This window comes from Coffea arabica, chromosome 5c (genome assembly GCF_036785885.1).
Source record: "Coffea arabica cultivar ET-39 chromosome 5c, Coffea Arabica ET-39 HiFi, whole genome shotgun sequence".
NCBI classification, from domain to species: domain Eukaryota; kingdom Viridiplantae; phylum Streptophyta; class Magnoliopsida; order Gentianales; family Rubiaceae; genus Coffea; species Coffea arabica.
The window spans coordinates 45,945,002-45,965,109 of record NC_092319.1 but is presented as its reverse complement, the minus strand read 5'-3'; the positions used below and the strand labels follow the sequence as shown (position 1 = coordinate 45,965,109).

Below are 20,108 nucleotides of genomic sequence, written 5' to 3'. Positions count from 1 at the left end.
AATAATATATTGAAAATATTGCATCCATGATCTTTTACTTGAAAAAAAAAAAAGAAAAAGAAGACAACGATGATGATGACTATAAAATAAAGAAAGATCGTATTTTACAAGTCGAATAATTTTCAAGCTTCAAGTCTAAGATTGCCGTATGTATGGCGGTGTTTGAGCATATTCGAACCTGTCTATTGGATATTTAGCATGCAAAAATTGACCTGAGGAGAGAGCTCATGGTCCAAAACGAGCCAGCAAAAACCATGATGAATTCCTTATTTTGGCACCCAACAATAAATCAACATTTTTATTCCATTATTAATGCACTTCAGTTTGACCAATAAATAATAAATAATAAATAAATTGCCATAGCAAGTAGTAGTATATTATAACTTATAAGAAGTACTAAAATAAGACAATAATGGGGAGAAATGAATTAATAAATTAACCAAATTATTGGGACAAAGAAAAGAAATGTGACTAGGTACATTTGATGTTTCCTTTGTTTGGAATTGACTTTTTCTCGGTGGGGCAGGGCAGCAGTGGAGAAAATGATAGACGGCGACACATCGGAAACTTCTACGGTGGGTGGCGTGTACGAATTCCAGCCTTGTCAATTTACCACATGGCGTGGAGAAGAGGGAAGATGATAAGCTCTCGCAGTTATTGACTGCATTTTGCTCTTTTACATCATGATCAGTCGTGCAACTGATATTTGAGTTTTGACCAGACTTATCAATTCGAAACACCTTTTTTTTTTTTTTTTTTTTTTTGCATCCCTTCTTGGCACATTTTTTCTCTCCCTTTAAACAAACTCAGTAGTCTATTTTTTTTTCCCCTTCTTAAATTCAAAGTCTTTATAGCTTATTTGACCAAGAGTACTAAACCAGAGTTGAAAGTAATAAACCGTCGTAAAAGAGTGAGAGGAATGTGAGATTGTGTTGCGTGTTGCGTGGAGGGAATCCCATCACTAGCTCTCTCTTTCAAGCTGTCGGCTGAGTGTCTTTGAATTGCTAGCTTTGTGAGACTTTTTTTTGTTTGACTTTTTGAAAATATTTTTCTTATAAATTTTTCAATCTTTTTTTTTTGCGCAAGATAAAAAAAAGAACTTTATATTCATCGCAACTCAAAAAAGTTGCTTTTTAATGCTATTTTCTTGTAAAACCTGCCCACATTTTTCAAAAAAAAAAAAAAAAAAGTCCAGTCCGAACGTGCTCTTATCAAGCTAATGCACATGTTCATATGAAAGCTAGACTGTGCTCTCAATTATGGCATGAACACAAGACGCTTTTTTTTTTTTGTGTTTAAATTACACATTATTTTCACCTTATTTACACACACTGACTTGCTTGTATCATCAATATATTTTTCAATCATTTTTTTTTATTTTACATACATCATATCAAAAAAGTGCTATAGTATTTTTTCACCAAATTATCTCAAATAATTTATTATCCAAACACATTTGTTTTTTAACCTCCGGCCAAGACAGTTGATAGGCATGAAACAGATCCTTTGTCTTCTGTTTTTCTGGGCATGGGCAAGTATGAAGCATGAAATTACACACTTTTTTACTCCTTTTTTTTTGGGCCCCTCCGGGGAAGACAGTTGATAGGCATGGTATGAAAGCATGAAAAATACACACTCTTTGATTCTTCTTTCTTTTTTCTTGTGGTGAACAAAACATAGAATTCTTTCCCAAAAAAAAAAAAAAAACATAGAATTGTTTTACCCAATCACAATCTTCCTATGGTCAAAGTTTTCTCTTGATTCAAGGATATTCAGGAGAAATATATAAAACTAGCTAAAGTGTCGGATCCGCGGCAAACTAGGAAACCTGACACGCTTGGGTCGGCCCATGGTTGTCGGCACCAATAAATTACCGATTGTTGCTTTGATGACCCACGATGATACTATCAACTTTCTTTCTTTTTTTCTTTATTTCTTCAAGATGAAGGTTTGTTTGGATATAGTATTATTTGAAATATTATTTGGAATAATTACTGTAGCGCTTTCTATGATGCGATATATGTGAAACAAAAAAGTGATTGTGAATATAAAAAGGTGGACTGAAAAATGTGTTTATAATGCAAGCGAAATATTATTTGAAATAATTTCACTGTCCAAACAAACCTCTTATTGAGGTCTTATTCGTAGTAGCATTGACCTGGATTTCTAAATTTGGAGAAGAAAAACAAGGAAAACAAGCGAGCTGATATCTACCTCAAGTTAAAAAAAAAAAGAAAATATTTTCAGTCAACTCTGAGACAAACAAAATATAAAAAATAGATGGTTTTGTCAGACTGACTTAAAAAATGTGGGATTTCCCTATAATTTGCATCCAATTAGATCCCAGGGAATTGATGCAAAGCGAAAGAAAAACCTAGCTAATGAGTGATTGAAGCATGACAATGGAGATTGTCAAAGTGCAATAAGCTTGAGGGTTAGGTTTTGATTGTATACTAAGTACTAGAAAATTATTACTTGTGCCGTAATGTGATTTCTTAAAGAGACGGAGTCCTCCTTAGCGGGCTGGACTGCCTAGTCCAAATGAGCCCGGTCTAACTAGCCTCTTAATCGACAGACACACAAACATTTTCGTTATTGGGCTTTTGGTACCTTATGTTTGGTCTAATAAGCAATCATCGCATATCATCCAGATTGGCTCTAAGAAGCCTAATTGAAGCAAGCCTAATTGAAGCTGCAAAGGGCAGTACAAAGCCCATTTACTGTCTTCGTAAGACAATTTTGTTGAGCATTTATTGAGCTTATTGGCTTCTTTCTGTGCGGATGGTATTCGGATTGACCAGCAAAAACCTTAAAATTCACGAATTACAAATTCCCGCTTCTCTGGCTCAGCGCTGCAAAGCTTTCCGCCGGTCGCAAAGACCTCTCGAGATTAAGAAGGCAATTTGTTGAGGTAATACAATTGATATATCCTGGTTATTTGTTGTTTTACTTGATTATGTTCTTAAATTGCGCAGATTTATGAGTTTTCAAGAGCTGAATTTGGGATTTTTCTACTGACGTTTGTTTATCGTTTATCTTTAATTCTGGGCCTTTTGCCTTTTCCCCCAGTCCCCAGTCCAACTTGTTTCAGGTTTTTTTTTTTTAAAAAAATTTGTGTTTGGGTTTGATTTTAATTCTAGGTTTTCGTTTATTTATTTGCTAGCTGAAGGAAAAATAAAAAGAAAAAATGGATGAATATCAAGAAATGGAGAAGTTTGGCATGGAGAATGATTTCGAGGATGGGCAATGGATTGGTGGAGAGTTTTATTATAGAAAACGTAGAGAAAAGCACACGCAGACGAAAGATGATGTCTTGTATGGTGTTTTTGCTTCTGGGGATAGTGATTCTGATGATTATGGGGGTTTAGGGTCTTCGAGGAAAAGGAGGAAGGATAAGGGGCTTTCCTCGAAACCTGACTTTAGTAAGCCTGTCAATTTTGTGTCTACTGGTACTGTTATGCCCAATCAGGAAATTGATCGAAATTTAGAGGAGGAGAAGCTAGATGATGAGGGGGAAGCTGATCGAGTCCCAGCTGGGCTTGGTTTTGGTGCGAGTTCTTCTTCATCAAAGGAAACAACTATGTTGATGGAGGATGGTAGTAAAAATGATGATGACGACTTTTTACCAAGTGCTTTTGGGAAAAAGATCAAAGAAGGAGCTCAATTGAGACGCGAGAGGGAAAAGGAGAAATCGATGTTAGCTAAGAAGTCTTCTCGACCGGGGAGGAAGGAACTCGAGCCAGGCGATGTGGGTTCCTTTGAGAAGCACACGAAGGGTATTGGGTTGAGATTGTTGGAGAAGATGGGTTACAAAGGAGGGGGGTTGGGTAAAAATGAGCAAGGTATTGTGTCTCCAATTCAGGCTAAATTGCGACCAAAGAATATGGGGATGGGTTTTAATGACTACAAAGAGACTAATCTGCCAGTGCTGAAGGAACTAGAAGAGAAGGTTGTGACTTCTTCTGTTCAGCCTGGTGTGGTTCAGTTGAAAGAGAAGCTCTGGTCCAAGCAAGCACGGATTAAGAAGAAGGTTTATGTTACAGCTGAGGAGTTGTTGGCGAAGAAGCAAGAGCAGAGCCTTGAAGTTGTGCAGAAAGTTTTCGACATGAGGGGGCCTCAGGTTCGTGTCTTGACCAACTTGGAAAATCTAAATGCTGAAGAGAAAGCAAGAGAGAATGACATACCAATGCCTGAGCTTCAGCACAATATTAAACTGATTGTGGATTTAGCTGAATTAGATATACAGAAGATAGATCGAGACTTAAGAAACGAGCGGGAGACAGTTGTAAGTTTGCAGAAAGAGAGGGAGAAACTCCAAAACCAAGCATCTAAGGAGAAGCAGGAGCTTGATAACATGGGAGATATACTTAACATATTGGAGCAGATAGGGGAGCAGAGCTCTTCGGGAACACTGACCCTAGATTCTTTGGCTAAGTTGTTTGTGGACATGCAGAAACGACACGGAGAAGAATATAAACTTTGCAATTTATCATGCATTGCATGTTCATATGCCCAGCCCTTGTTTATCAGAGTATTTCAGGGTTGGGACCCTCTTCAGAATCCAACACATGGGAGAGAAATGGTATCCCAATGGAAGTCCCTTTTGCAAGAAGACTCTTTAAATTTCGCTAACAGTTCATCTCCTTACACACAACTGATTATGGAAGTTGTGTTTCCTGCTGTTAGAATATCTGGCACCAATACTTGGCAGGCAAGAGATCCCGAGCCAATGCTTCGATTTCTGGATTCTTGGGAAAAATTGCTGCCAACTCTTGTTGTTCAGAAAATTCTGGACGAAATTGTCATGCCAAAATTATCAGCTGCTGTGGACTCTTGGGATCCACGTCGAGAAACCATTCCTATCCATTCTTGGGTTCATCCATGGCTTCCTTTATTGGGACACAGGTTAGAGGCCTGCTACCACACAATTCGTGATAGATTGGAAAGTGTTTTGCATGCTTGGCATCCCAGTGATATGTCAGCATACTACATTCTTTCACCTTGGAAGACAGTGTTTGATTCAGCCAGTTGGGAAAAACTGATGGTTCGCCATATAATTCCCAAATTGTTGACTGTCATGCATGAGTTCCAAATAAACCCTGCAAACCAGAATCTTGATCAGTTCTATTGGGTTCGGACCTGGGCAGCGACTATCCCCATCCATCACATGATTCACATAATGGATATTTTTTTCAACAAGTGGCAAGAAGTTTTGTATCACTGGTTATGTTCCAGTCCAAATTTTGAGGAAGTGACAAACTGGTACTTAGGCTGGAAGGATCTATTCCCACCTGAACTTTTAGCTAATGAGCACGTTCGTCATAGACTGAGTGTTGGCCTTGACATGATGAACAAAGCTGCTGAAGGCATGGAAGTGGTTCAACCTGGTTTGAGAGAGAATATATCCTATCTTAGGGTGCGTGAGCAAAGGCAGTTTGAGAAAGCTGCTGCTCAGGCTCAAGAAAGAGCTTCTCAGCTGCAAGGAAGTATTGGACTTGAGTTGAGTTTGAAAGAAGTTATTGAAGTGCATGCACAGCAGAATGGTTTGCTCTTCAAGCCAAAACCAGGAAGAATGCAAGATGGTCACCAAATATATGGTTTTGGTAACATTAACATTATCATTGACTCCCTCAATCAGAAAGTCTTTGCTCAGATAGATGATGGGTGGTCTTTGGCATCTTTGGAGCAGCTCTTGGAGTTGCACAGCCGTTCTGGTTTAAAGCGGCGCTAAGCAGCAATAGTATTCCTATTGTAGGATAATTTTGTTGTGGTTTAGGCAGGGAACCAGTGGATTTTTGTTTGCTGTTGTGTGAATAGGTTGGTATGACTGTATCACTTTATTAAATTTCTGAACAAAGTTGAATTGGCCAATTGCAAAGTTTCAAGATCATTTTGTAGTTCTTGATTGTCTTATTTAATTTCTTTTGCTGCCATTCTGCCTTTTAGCTTCTAGGATCAGTTGCTGGAATTACCATAACATCTATCTGTATATTTTGTGTTTTCAGCAGGATATTGCTTTAAATAGCTGCTCTTTATAATATACAAATTGTAATCAATTAAATTCTCTGCATCTTTTGATTTCATCTCAGTGAAGGTGTGACTAGACAAGCTAATTATACTGGATGCAGAATATCTCATCGAGTTGTCTAGTCATGATTCTTCTATGATTAGTGCTCTCTCTCTCTCTCTCTCTCTCTCTCTCTCTCTCCATAAATCTGGCTGGAGGTTGCACCCTAGAAAGAGATATTCTACTGGAAATTATGAAATATCATCAGATGAACAGTCAGAGGATGTTGACATGGAAAAGCTTAAAGCATCACCAGCCGAAATTATATTCACCTTTTCAACATGAGATCGCCTTCCATCAGAGAAAAATTTGAGTAAAATGTTGAGGAGGTTTGGGCTGCTGAAAGAATCTGAGACTGAAGTCTGTCCTGATTTTCATTGAGCCAGGGTAATTTTTAAGAGGCAGAAGTTGCTTGTAGTAGATCAGGAAGGATCAATGTTTTTGGGTCAATGGTTGTCACTTACAGCATGGCTACTCTCTATCAATTACTCATGTTGCAAAGATCAGAAGACGCACCCTGATGTCACTGCCTTAGACAAGGGAGTAACAGGTACTTAGATAATTAATCTTCTTTCAGTGTTGACTTTTTTCAAAAATTTTTCTGCTTTATTACGTCCAGTGGATTCTAGGAAGTGCCAAGTTTCAGATACTTTATTTTTTATTGCAATTTGAAGGTGGATTATTGTTTCTCATTGATTATGGATGGGATTCTGGGTTCTTTTAATATTTGAGCTTGAGTGATGGTTAAATTTGGATAAAAAGAAGTAACGTGTGAGTTGGTTATGTCTAGAATCATTAACTTCGGTCTAGAAAGGACTCTACAGGGTCAATCCATTTGTACTCATTGCCTCCCTAAACTATATAAATTTGCTGCAGAAAATAAATGAGTCATAGTTGTCTAATAGAGATATCATAAGTTCATAACACTGAAATTATCAATGAGCTTTGTGTCTTCTCATGCCGCTGATTTGTACTTTGATTGCTAGATGACGAACGTCATTCTATATTGTTACTTGCCTAGAACACGAAGTTTCTCATTTAGGTCTATATCTGTACATTTTTTTTTGTCCCATTTATTTCTTTGCGTATGGTTGAAAGCCCAGACAGAGTGCTGCAGATTCAGTGAAGTTTTTTTCGAAGAGCCAACTGATGGAGGAGGTAACCAGATTAGCTTTTCTGGTTATTTCTTCTAATTGCTTTATATATGTACAATAAATTAAGATGCATGGTCTGGTGCTGCCTTTTGATTCTGAATCCTAGCGCTGTCTTGCTTTGCTTGAAATTGACCTTCGGTGTCGTTTCTTTGTTGCCATGTAAATCATTCATATTGGTCTTTTAAGTTTTCTGTCTTTCATTGTATATGGTAGTTATACATATTGTTGGTGGAATGGGGACCGGGGATGATATTGCATGCTACAGTGGGATTGAAATCTGGTCAAGTTCTGTGTGGGTAAAACTTGCATCGTTGCATTCTAAGAACCTTGTGCCATGCTAGAGCCCTACCTTGTTGAGCAAAATGCAAGCCCGTAATCCTTTTTGCTTGTGCTTTTTCTTAACATTTTCTCTTAATTTCAATGCGGATTAAGTCATTTTTACTTTATTCTTATTTGTTTGTTTGCTCTTTTATTTACTCTTTGAGAAAATAAATGTTTACATGCTACCTGTGAATGGATACCTTGTTAAGTTCTGCTCGTGTCTTGATTATGGAGTACAAAATTATACGTTCAGATGCTATATTATGAGCAACTAGACTTGCGAGAGCCATGATCAGTGTTAATATCTCCTGTCTTCTTCTATGGGAGCCATGTTATGGATGAGAATTTGGAGTCTGAAATGCGTGCCCATATATCCACAACTTGGCGTCTTGAACTCTCTTGGATATTAGTTCATGCATTTGAGCAATCCAGGATGATAGATGTGGGACAACCTACTTATCCACACAAAATATGAGTGGGTTGCTTATTACCGGATGCCCTGAAATTATTTTGGTTCTAACTTCTTAACTCTAGAAATTTAAAGAACTCGCAGATATGTTTGTTGAATAAACTCACGTGGATTACCATTGGTTTTTTTTTTTTTTTTTTTTTTATAAATTCAAGAATCACTCAAGATTTGTAAAATCGGGATTCCACGTAGGATCGATTTTAGTTTCACAGAATCGAATCGTAGGATCGGATCATAGGATCGTAAGATCCCACCAAAAGCTCTTAAATTTACTAAATTAATGAAATTGAAATTCATATACCATTTTGTACATTCTAAAAGATATCAAATAAATAAGTTACTCATCAATATATAGCATTTTTTACTTACTATCTGACAAGTAATAAAAAGATGAAGAAGTTACAGCCCACAGCATTTCAAGAATGTTTTGATTGCCAATTGCCAATCACAAAAGATCAATAATATGTTTACAATTTCGAATTAATGAAAAATAGGTACGAAGTTGAAGAATGAAATTTTTTGAAAAGTAAAATTAATCAAAAAAGGTATATATATGAATATAAAAAAAGGTTATGCGTGTTAGAAGTGCATATATATAATAGGTGTGAATTGAATGTGTTAACGATCAAATATTGAACATTCATTACAAAAACTTAATAATATATATATATATATATATATATATATATATATATATATATATATATATATATATAAAGCTCAAATATTAAACGGGCAGAAAAAGTTCTGGCATTAGATTTCATTTCATCATTTAATTCAAGTATTTAAAACTTCCTGTGGTTTCACTAATTAAAGTTGCCAAATACAAATTTCAATTATTGAGAAAAAAAAATAGGAGCACCATCCAACAGAATAGAATTCCTGGTATCATATAATTTCCTACAATGTAAACGAAAAAAGCTTGAGAAAAGGTAAAATTTGTACATTTCCATCCTAATTTCACACGCCATTAATTAGTCACTATTGCACTCATGTTTAAACGCTTACAAAGTAGTATGAGTATGAGAGAGGAAGATGATGATTTTGCTGCTCAGCTTTTCACCCAATGCAGAAAATGAACCTTTTCTGCAATAGCTGTTGGCTGTAGCTTGTGGGTTCCTGGTAGAAGCCGCAGCGATTTGTCTTGTGGGTTCTTGGTAAGAGCTGTAGCCGAAGCTTGAGGTGGTTTGATGGTTAAAATTAGGGATTTGATTTGGGCAGCGGAGAGGAGAAGAGAAACGTCAAAGCTCTACTTGAGGAGAAGATGAAGAAGGGCCGAAGCTTTTTGACGGAATCTTTTGACTTTGAGGCAAAATTTGTTAAAACATTGCAACTAAGGCCTGCAATTGAGTGTGAACTTACAAGCCTACCCCAAATGTTCATTTTTACTTGCAAAATGAACCTTGTATTCCACAAATTAGCAAAAATTTGTAGGATCGAAGTAGGATCGTAGGATTCTATGCGATCCTACCTCGATCCTATATAGATTCAAGAAATTTGCGATTCTGAATGCGATCCGGATCAATTTTACCTTTTCGGATCGTAGGATCGATCCTACGATCCGGATCGCGATTTTAACAACCATGGAATCACTTGCAAGGGAACGGGAGGTAGTCAAATCCCAGTCGATTTGTGGACTCTTTGGAATCGAACTCCAAGCCTACTTATAGTGACAGACAGGGAGATCCTCCCTCACCATCTGCATTAAGTGAACTGGTTAGATCCGTGTAACACTTTTATCATAGTAAGATAAAGTATATTCTGTTATGGCGTACTTCATCTATGCTTGATGATGTGGACTGCAGACAATAAATCTTTATCCTTTATCACTTCCAATTTGCCCAAAAATTTAATGCTTAGGCCCTTGATATCATTTCTGACGCAGGGTATATGTCAATTGTCATGAATGGATATGTTATCTTCGTTTTGTACACTACTTTTTGTGCAAGTAAACGAATCTATTCTGGGAGCCCGTCCTAAAGCCATCGGGGCAGTCAATTCAAGCATAGACGACGGTCTTAGGGGGTGGGCTGCTGCATTGCATGTACTGTAAGGCACTTAGGCTGGAGGAGGGGCAAGGATGAGGGGCAGGAGCGATCCATCTGAGTTGTTCACGGTCAAGATTTGGTTCAAAAAAATTATATGGTCCAGATCACTTCTTGTACCTCGTTTTTAACGTCGTGTGTGGAGTTCACAAAAATTTGTTTCAAAGTTATACGTTGTGCAAACAAAGTTACGTCGTGTACAAATAAAGTTATATCGTGTGTAAAATGTACAAAATTGCTAGGTACCTGTGGTCCGAGGGGCAACGACAGTTGCAGGAAAGCAATCATTTCTAAAGATTCATGGTCAAAATTTGGTCAAAAAAAGAGTAAGGTTTAGATTGCATTTTATACATAATTTTTTGCATTATATATGGAGCTTATAAAATTTTGTTTTATAATTACACGTTATTAAAAGTGAATTACACCGTATGCAATGCAAGTTACATATTGTGAAAATATACAAAATCAGATCGAATAATTTTCCTAACAACCGTTCAGCCCGATTCCACTTAGGCCACTAAAGCTACGATTTTTTTTCATTCTGTAAGGAAGATACTCAACTCAAGTGCATTTAAAAATTTTAGAAAGGACATGAAAACCTAATCAATCTGAAGTTTTAATTATTGTGTTGTTAATTGCTTAAATTAGAAGCTGGAGAAATAAGCTTAACAGTCTCTTTACCACGGGGAAGTGGAAGATTTATTGTTGTTGTTGTAAAGAGGGGAAGGGTGTAAACTCTCAACCAAGGAGCCTCCCCGTCATAAGACTCATAACTATCAACCTGCTAGGATAATTGGTCTAAAACCGTGATCTTATCTAGTTGTTAAACTTTATCTACTTCATCACGATTGCTAGAAATGTTCCTAATTATTCTACAGCCCAAAAGTGCAAAGAAAGTAGACGCGTTTTCACATCAAGGCAGAAGAGGAAAGATTTGTCTGCAAGCTGAGGGGGCCTCGCTCACTCAAGACGAGGTGGATCCCGAACCAAAGAGGATGACAGCACATGGTGTGATTGGCTGCTCTTTTTTTTAGAAGATGATGATATCTATTGTATAATCTATATATTTTAAACTAGAGGAAAGGAGGAGTTTAAAAAAACTGTATTTGGAATTAACAGGTACACAGATCTTACTAGATCAAGGGAATGCTTGACACAACACTTGAATTTTTTTTACTACAGGCGAGATTTAAACCCGTACCTATAGTTTAAGGAAAAACTTAAAACCCTTCCTGATGGCCACTGCGCCAAGTTTAGTGGTTAGATTGGCTGCTCTCTGGAACTTCAAACTTGTAAAACTGGACTTTCAGTTTAACATACTTGGGTTAATTCCAATAAATCCTCTTGAACTTACTTCTTTTCTCTCCTCGCCCCCCTTAAAAGTTCAATTGAATTAATGCATCCTTTATTCTATCATAGTATTCCCAATCAAATGCAACTGATTGAATCATGTGCAGCTCAATGATCATGTCAATTGACCGAATTATTTCAAAGAAGTTTATGCCGTTTATGCCATTTTGCATGCATAAAATACCTCTTGGTCGAATAGAAACGCACGCAAAAAGTAGACGATATGGAGATGTCATGTTCCTTAGGCAAACTTCTTAAATTTCTCTATTGACAAATTTAAAAAACCTAGAAATCTAACTACTTGCGCAACGCATCTTTTGTCCCACTTTTTGTGTCACATACTCTCTCTCATTTTTTATAATATTACTATTTCTTCTTTATAGACATTATATTTTAATTCTTTTTTTATCTTTAAAATTCAATAATCATTAATTGAGTAACACACAAAATTTAATAAACTCAAAATTCAAAATGCATAAAAAATGAGATTTTTTTATGAATCTTCTACTATATTTTTAATTTGTATTATATATTACTTTTTTGAGATTGTTGTATATATTTTGTACTCAATTAATAGTTATTGAATTTCAAGGAAACAAAAAAGAACTACAAATATGATGTTTTTGAAGGAAAAACAGTGGCTCCGTTTGGATTAGCTGTTTTTGGGGTTGTTTTTCAAAAACACCACTGTAGCATTTCGAATCTGAAAAACAAGTCCGTTTGGATTTGGGGTTGTTTTTCAAAAACTATATGAAAAACTTTTACTGTAGATTTTTTTGGATTATTTTTAGAGGTATTTTTGAAACATATTTTTGAGTATTTTTAGAATATTATAATTTTTATATTTTTATATAAATATACATTTATGCATTTATAATACATTTATATTTACAAATGTATAAATGTATATTATTATAAATTATAAATTATAAATGAATATTATATAAATGTATAAATTATAAATGATATTTTTTATATAAATATGCATTTATGCATTTATAATACATTTATAAATAAATATATTCATATATTCATATAAAAATATATAAATGTATTATATTCTATATAATACATAATATAAATATATTTATAAATGTATAAGTGTATATTATTATAAATGTATAAATTATAAATTAATATTATAAATATATTATAAATTATAAGTGTATATTATTATAAATGTATAAATTAATATATTATAAATATATATTAATATTATGTAAAAATGTATTTATATAATTAATATAAATGTATATATGCATTAATATTATGTATAAATGTAAAATTAATATTATGTATATTAATATAAATGTATAAATGTGTTATATTATATATAATATAACATAATATAAATGTATAAGTGTATGTTATTAAAAATGTATAAATTATAAATGAATATTATATAAATGTATAAATTAATATATTATAAATATGTTTTAATATTATGTTGAAATGTATTAATATAATTAATATAAATGTATGCATGTATTAATATTATGTATAAATGTAAAATTAATATTATGTATATTAATATAAATGTATAAATTTATTATAAATGTATTATATTATATATAATATATAATATAAATGTATATTATAAATATACATAAATATTTATATATTATGTATAAATGTGCATTTATATAAATGTATAATAAATTATATATTATATTATATATAATTTATATAACATATAATATTTATGTAAATATATTATAAATATATAAAAATATATTTTAAATAAAATAAAATATTTATGATATGTATATGTAAATATATAATATTAGAAATGTATAATATATATAATATACATTAATATTAATATAATTTATATATAATATACATAATTGAAATATACATATTAATATATATTATAAAACAAAATTGCATAAATATATTTATAAATTTATATATAAATAAATGTATTTATATGAATATATAATATTTATTTCAATTGACATAATATATATAATATTATACATAATTGAAATAAATATATTTATATTAATATAATATATATATAATATACATAATTGAATATACATATTAAAATACATAATTGAAATATACATATTAAAATATATAATTAAAATATATTAAAATATAATTGAAATATACATATAAAATACATAATTAAAATATACAGATTGAAATATACTTATTAAAATATACAAATTAAATATGCATAATTGAAATATATTTGGAGTTGTTTTTGATATATTGTTTGGATTGGTGTTTTTGAAGTTGTTTTTGAAATACACATTTACTGTAGCATTTGGAATGTGAAAAACAGTTTTTCAAAAACAGGCTCAAAAACACCAATCCAAACGTACCCAGTAATATAATAAAAAGTGAGATATAGAGTGTAACATAGAGTGGCACAGAAGATCCATTGCAACTACTTGTAACTAAAATCATTCAGAACCAATGCCGCCTATTATGTACCATATATAGACCTTTGGCCACTCTTGTTTCAGGTAATTGGATTTTTAGGGTTTTTAAGGTCTTTAAATTTGTCATTACAAATATTTAGGAAGTTTACTTGGGGAAGATGACAGCTCTAAATCACCTAGTATTTGCATGTGTTTCTATTTGGTCGAGGAATATTTTTGGCATACAAAATAGTAGAGACTTTTTTTTTTTTTTTTTGAATATGTATTGGTTAATTCACTTAGACACGTGAGTGCACATAATTCAATCAAACACAAAATGGGTTATCCGATAAAATTTACAGATGATTGAGAATATTGTGAAAGAATAGGAGGTATATTGGTTCAATTGATCAACCTTCAAGGGGACAAAGTGAGAAAAGAAAGAAGTTCGAGGGGATTTTCTTGAATTAACCCTATATACTTTTAGGAAATGACAGATAGTTTGGAATCCGATCTCAAATATGAAGCAAAGTAAACATAAATCTTACGAGTGAGAAAATTATGCAGAGCCAAATATATCTAACATCCTTACATAAACATTAAATTCAACGAACTACAAACCTATCTAAAGTTTAAATTTGTCTTCGCCCTGATTTTCCAGTAACCTACGTGTATTAGTTAGAACTTGCTGCGATTACACTTCGGAGTTTGAGATTGTTTCTTACTACCGGTATTTCCTGAGTTGTACACTGCCAAAAACTGATGGGGCATAGAACGTAGGGTATATGCAGTACCATGTTACTGGATGCACATTCTCCTATGCATGCAGGTTACCAACTTTGACTTTGAAATTCAATTTTCAGGTTTCAATAATTGAATACAACAAAATAAATAGAGAAAGAACCAACTCTTAGTCGACCATTCAATGCATCAAAAAACTTCTTGTGAAAAGCAGAGCTTAAAGAAATCTATAAATACCAAACGGTTACAACCCTGTCGGTATCTCTCATTCCATTTCCAATTTATTCCTTATTACACAAAAAGAATTCCAATGGCTCGTTGTACCTTTCCATTTTCACCCTGTCTTAGCATTCTCCTCCTCTGTTTCTTGGCCATTGGCACCAGAGCTCAAGTGCCAGCTAACAATACCTTCAAAATTGTCAACACAGGTCCACTGGGAGAATTCCAAAATTTCGTACCCACAGCTGAATATGGGGCAACTTATCGCATCATAACCAATGATGTCTATGATTTCTACACATTCCCCTTCAGACTGTGTTTCTACAACACCACCCCAACTTCTTTCGTACTAGGCATTCGTGTTGGCATCCCAGATGACGAGGGCCTAATGCGGTGGGTTTGGGATGCCAACCGCAACCACCCCGTGAAAGAAAACGCCACCCTTTCTTTCGGCCGGGATGGAAACTTGGTCCTAGCCGACTCTGACGGCGGCCTAGTGTGGCAAACCAACACGGCTAACAAGGGTGTCACGGGCATCAAATTACTCCAGAATGGCAACCTTGTGCTGTATGATACAAAGGGAAAGTTCATTTGGCAAAGCTTTGATTATCCAGTTGATTCGTTACTAGTTGGGCAGTCCCTTCGCGAGAGTGGCGTAAACAAGCTTGTCAGTCGAACTTCTGATGTTGATGGCTCCGATCGAAAGTACAGCTTAGTGCTTGGAGATGATGGCCTCCTCTTGTATCTAAACAACGCTGGCCAACAAGTTCGCTACAATGGTTGGCCGGGGAATTTTGGAAGTACTGTAAGGTTTAACACCCAACCTTCGACGTGGGAGCCTACTCCAATAGCTTGGAACCTTATCTTTGAAATATTCGAATCGCCAGCACCAAAACCACAGGTTGACGGGATTCAACAACTCAGTAAACTAAATTACAATGCAACGTACTCTTTTCTGAGGCTTGAAACTGACGGCAATGTCAAGGCTTATACTTACTATGACAAAGTCAGATTTGATAGATGGATGCAGACCTATACTTTCTTTCCAAGTGATCTTGCAACAGCATGTGCTTTGCCGACAAAATGTGGTAATTTTGGATTGTGCCAAAATGGGATGTGTGTGGCATGTCCTACACCAAAAGGGCTCTTGGCATGGACAGAAAATTGTCAACCACCAAAGTTGGGCTCGTGTGGGAAGAAACCAAAGGCAAAATATTTCAAGCTTGATGGGGTGCAATCCTTCTTGAACCACCAGTGGTCTTCTGATAGTCAAGAAGTGGAAATGGAATTTGGAGCATGCAGAGACAAGTGCACCAATGATTGCAATTGCAAGGGATTTGTCTACAAGCAAGACACTTCGAAGTGCTTGCTTATGCCACTGCTTTTGACTCTCGCCAAAGATGTCAACACCACCAGTGCGTATGTCAAATATTGATTTTGTGGAAATCCTTTAACTTGAGAGAAAAAAAAAATAAAACTATTAAAAGTTAAAACTTGGTTTGGGTAATTGTGAGCATAGCATCAAGTATGATTTGAGAGTTTTATGCACCGAATAAAGAAGCTTCGTGTTGAGCTTCTGCAATATTGTATTGATTATGGCTCTTCTGGTTTGATCGTAAGACTTGTATCCTGTTTGCAATAAATCCAAGCTGCCCAGATTGGTATTTTGCTTTTTCTTTCCTTGTTCTGTGAGGGCCCTTTTGATAGATTGAGCCGGAATGCACCCATGCCTTCTTTTATGTCTTATCCAACATTTTCTAGATCAACAATGCTTGTATAATAGAATCGAGCATTGTAGCTCTTCCTACTTATGATATTCTTATTTTCCTCAATTAAAGCTGACAAAAAAGCATCTTTTCCTATAATAATTTTCTGCAAACTTACATTATCTTTGCATGTTTATGAATATTTTAGTTCGTTTTTGCTGAGCAATTTTTTAAAATCTGGGACTTCATTTTGTGTAAAGGTAACACTTGCCTCTCCTAACGTATCTTTCATAGGAATATCTTTAATAATATATTCTCTTTCTTGGATCATCCTCCCAAATATCACTGCACAAGTTGGTCTTGCCAAATTTAATTAAACGACGAGTCCTCTCACAAATTCTATTTCTCGCAAGTTTATCCTTTAGCTGGAAAGATAATATAATTAAAGATTAGATATGATCCGATTGCATTAAAATATGGTACTACAACAAAAGTTAAAAAAGATTATTTTATTCTGAAATGGAATGAAATGAAACTTGTGTGGCCACAAATCCATTTAAAGCGATATAGATACGAACTAGGTACATAGCTTTGAGGCGATTTTGAGGGGACAGAGGGAAGGGGAACAGAAGGTGGTGAGAGAGATACGTGTCCCTTTAATTTATTTACTAATTTTTTTTGCTTCTGTTTTGATTTTGTTTCATAAAAAAAATTAGGACAAAGGGATAATCAAGTTGAATAACTAGCAAAATAGCTAATGATGAAACCCTCAGATTCGGCTTTTCATACCCATTGATTCATTCAGACAGGTCTTAAACAAATATTGTATATGAGTATCATTTCGGGTCCATTTGTTTCAAGTGAAATCTTTTTCAGGAAAATATTTTCCTAATTTCCCTTATTTGGTTGCACAAAAGTTAATGAAAATATTTTACTGTGTAAAAGATTTTTGTTCATCTTGTGAAAAATAACTTCCCTTCCGGACTTATCGAAATTGTTTTTATAAACGCATGTGGCCGCCTATTAAAGGTATTTGTCAAACTTTCAAAGCTTGTAGCATATTCAAAAAAAAAAAAAGGCCTCACCCTACTCACTCTGATCTCTTTGACATTGTGCTTTTGATGCTGATGAATTTACTGGTGACGCAAACACTACGAATTTGTTAACAATTTGGATTATTATCAATTCCCACTGTCTTTCTTCAGTCATTTTAATTTTCTTTACACTGTTTTCTTAATCAAAATTATGTATCTTTAGCTCAAATTTGCCTGGATTTTAATGCCTTTGAGGTTGTGGTTTGAGCGCTAGTATATGATCTTTAAACCAAATTTCATATACGAGTCAATAAGAGCACTAATCATATGAAAAAGAACAGAGCCTATTTCTTCAACTTGAGAAGATATTTATGCCTGTTCTTTCACTTTCATTGATTGACCTTAATCACCAGCCATTTCATGGTCTTGATATGTCTAGCTTGGTAATGTCTTTTATGGCGCCAATAGTTATGAGTCAACGAATTGTCCTTATGCCTGACTTGGATTATTCCATTTTGAGCGGTTCTGCTATTTTTAGTGGTAGGAATTAGGAAGATCGGTTTCCAGCAGTGGAAGAGAAAAGCGAGTGGCGGAAGGAGTTGAATTTTGATAATAAAAATGTAGTTAAAAATTTCAACCAAACATCAGAAAACATTGAAAAATGTGAATATTTTCCCAGAAAAGAACTTCCATGGAAAATATTTTCTTAAGGAAAATACTTTATATCATACCAAACAGAGCCTTAGCCTGAACTATGTTCCTCTCCTTTAAAATCAAACTTTTATTTACCAAAAACAAATAAGTAAATCAAAATCGTGCATCTAACAACCAACCGCAAGCAAACTTGTCGATGTTGATCATTCTTGCGCGCATAACAAAAAGAGACAGGAAAGAAAGATTATACCATCATGCCATTAATGATAAGCACACAATTATGTTCAAAGAACACATATCGAAATGGTCCAAGACATCAAAGAGGAACCCACAAGTCTTCTGCAATGACTATTTGACATTGGTTGCTAATGACTTTATATCATGCATGCATGTATTCAATATTTATCCATTCGCCCGACTTTTCCAATCACTCAAAGCTAGCAATGCGCGCAGGTCCACTCCACAGGACCACAACCAATCTGCAAATTCTGGCGCATTCCCACTTTCCCAGCCCACAAAGCTACCACACAATTCTTGACTGACTTGATAAATTAAAAATCATGCGCGGTTTGAGGTGATGAATCTCTTGGTTTTGATGTGATCAGTCTCTCAACAAATAAAGAAAGCCGTGCATGGCTTTTCTCATTGCCAAGCAGGTAAACATGAAACAAAGCCATAAGGATAGATTAATACTTTGATCACAATTCATCCCATATGGAACTGGAAGCATCCATCTGCTGATCTGCATCAGCATCTATTGCTACAGATTGCGCCCATGCAAAAGAGAACCAAAATGGATCCAAACAAAAAAAAATGGAAGGATACAAAATGGACTGTCACCATTTAATGCTGGTTTTCAATTTAACCGTGCCAAACGTTCTTCGCCAATCTTTGAGCCTAGCGCACTCAAACCGGGAGCCAAAGATGTTAAAGTCCTTTATGGTTCAGGCAATTGGAAGGTTTGGATCTAGGATAATTGTCTAAAACCTTGATGTTATCCTTCTGTTAAACTTTATTAACTTCATTACAGTTGCTAAATGCTGCTGCGTTACAGCCCAAAAGTATAGAAGAAGCAGACGCGTTTTCCCATCTTCTAACCCCAAAGGCAAAGAGGAAAGGTTTGTCTGCAATGTGCTCAAGTTGCTAATTAGTGAAGGGTGAAGACGACACGGAGCCCGGTTCTAAGGGGATTGCAGCACATCTACAGGCTGCTATATTGACTTTTTTTTTTTTGACTCAGCTGCTATATTGACTTCAAACTTCCAAAAGTGGACTTTCTTTCTACCATTTATTTTTAGTAGCTTAATACTTGCCATTTTTTGCATATTATGACCCACTGTATCCTACCTCTTTTATCGTATGTCACATCTTTAATTATTTTGTCATTCCTCCTTTACAAATATTTTATTTTATTTCCTAAAGTTTCAATGACTACTAAAGGGTAAAACACAAAATTCAACATATTAAAAAGTATAATACAATAGAAAGGAAAAATGACCTATTTCATCCTTCACATTTCGCAAAAATATTCTTTTCGTCCTTTACTTTTAAAATGAAGCAAATTCGTCCCTGACATTTAAAAATTAAAACTATTACATCCCTGAACCTAATTTTGAATCTGAATCAAACCATTCAATAACCTAGTAATAAATTTTGGAAATAGAATTGATAAATCACTCAGTCAATTTCATCATATTCACATGACATTTATTAAACCAAAAAAAAAATAAAAATTATAACATAAAAGGCCATTCTTTGTCTTGGAATAGTAGAGTTTTTTTTTTGGATAAATCTTTTCATACACCGTTTGTATATCCGCTTGCGAATCTAGATGCGTATCATAAATATAAAATTTGGTGTTTAAATTTAAATTGAAATGATATGGCGGTACATAAAACCGTCACCGTCAGTGTATATAATGATAATGTAGGAAAGATTAATATTTCTTTTTTATGTTATAATTTTTTATTTTTTAT

General features: G+C 34.4%; 2 protein-coding genes across 2 annotated transcripts; both read left to right on the top strand.

Annotated features, from left to right (window-relative positions):
- The first annotated feature begins 2,728 nt into the window (after nucleotides 1-2,728).
- On the top strand, nucleotides 2,729-5,897 carry LOC113690756 (septin and tuftelin-interacting protein 1 homolog 1). Its single transcript, XM_027208781.2, has 2 exons — nucleotides 2,729-2,911; nucleotides 3,164-5,897. Exon 2 carries the CDS (start codon nucleotides 3,188-3,190, stop codon nucleotides 5,729-5,731), a length of 2,544 nt encoding a protein of 847 aa, XP_027064582.1. The 5' UTR covers nucleotides 2,729-2,911; nucleotides 3,164-3,187; the 3' UTR covers nucleotides 5,732-5,897.
- An 8,806-nt stretch (nucleotides 5,898-14,703) lies between these two features.
- LOC113690335 (EP1-like glycoprotein 2) lies at nucleotides 14,704-16,414 on the top strand. The gene has a single exon (XM_027208186.2). It carries the CDS (start codon nucleotides 14,704-14,706, stop codon nucleotides 16,171-16,173), a length of 1,470 nt encoding a protein of 489 aa, XP_027063987.2. The 3' UTR covers nucleotides 16,174-16,414.
- Nucleotides 16,415-20,108: the final 3,694 nt, after the last annotated feature.

Coding starts and splice junctions, on each gene's coding strand:
- LOC113690335 (XM_027208186.2), top strand. CDS start 14,704: ATGCATCAAAAAACTTCTTGTGAAAAGCAGAGCTTAAAGAAATCTATA.
- LOC113690756 (XM_027208781.2), top strand. CDS start 3,188: ATGGATGAATATCAAGAAATGGAGAAGTTTGGCATGGAGAATGATTTC.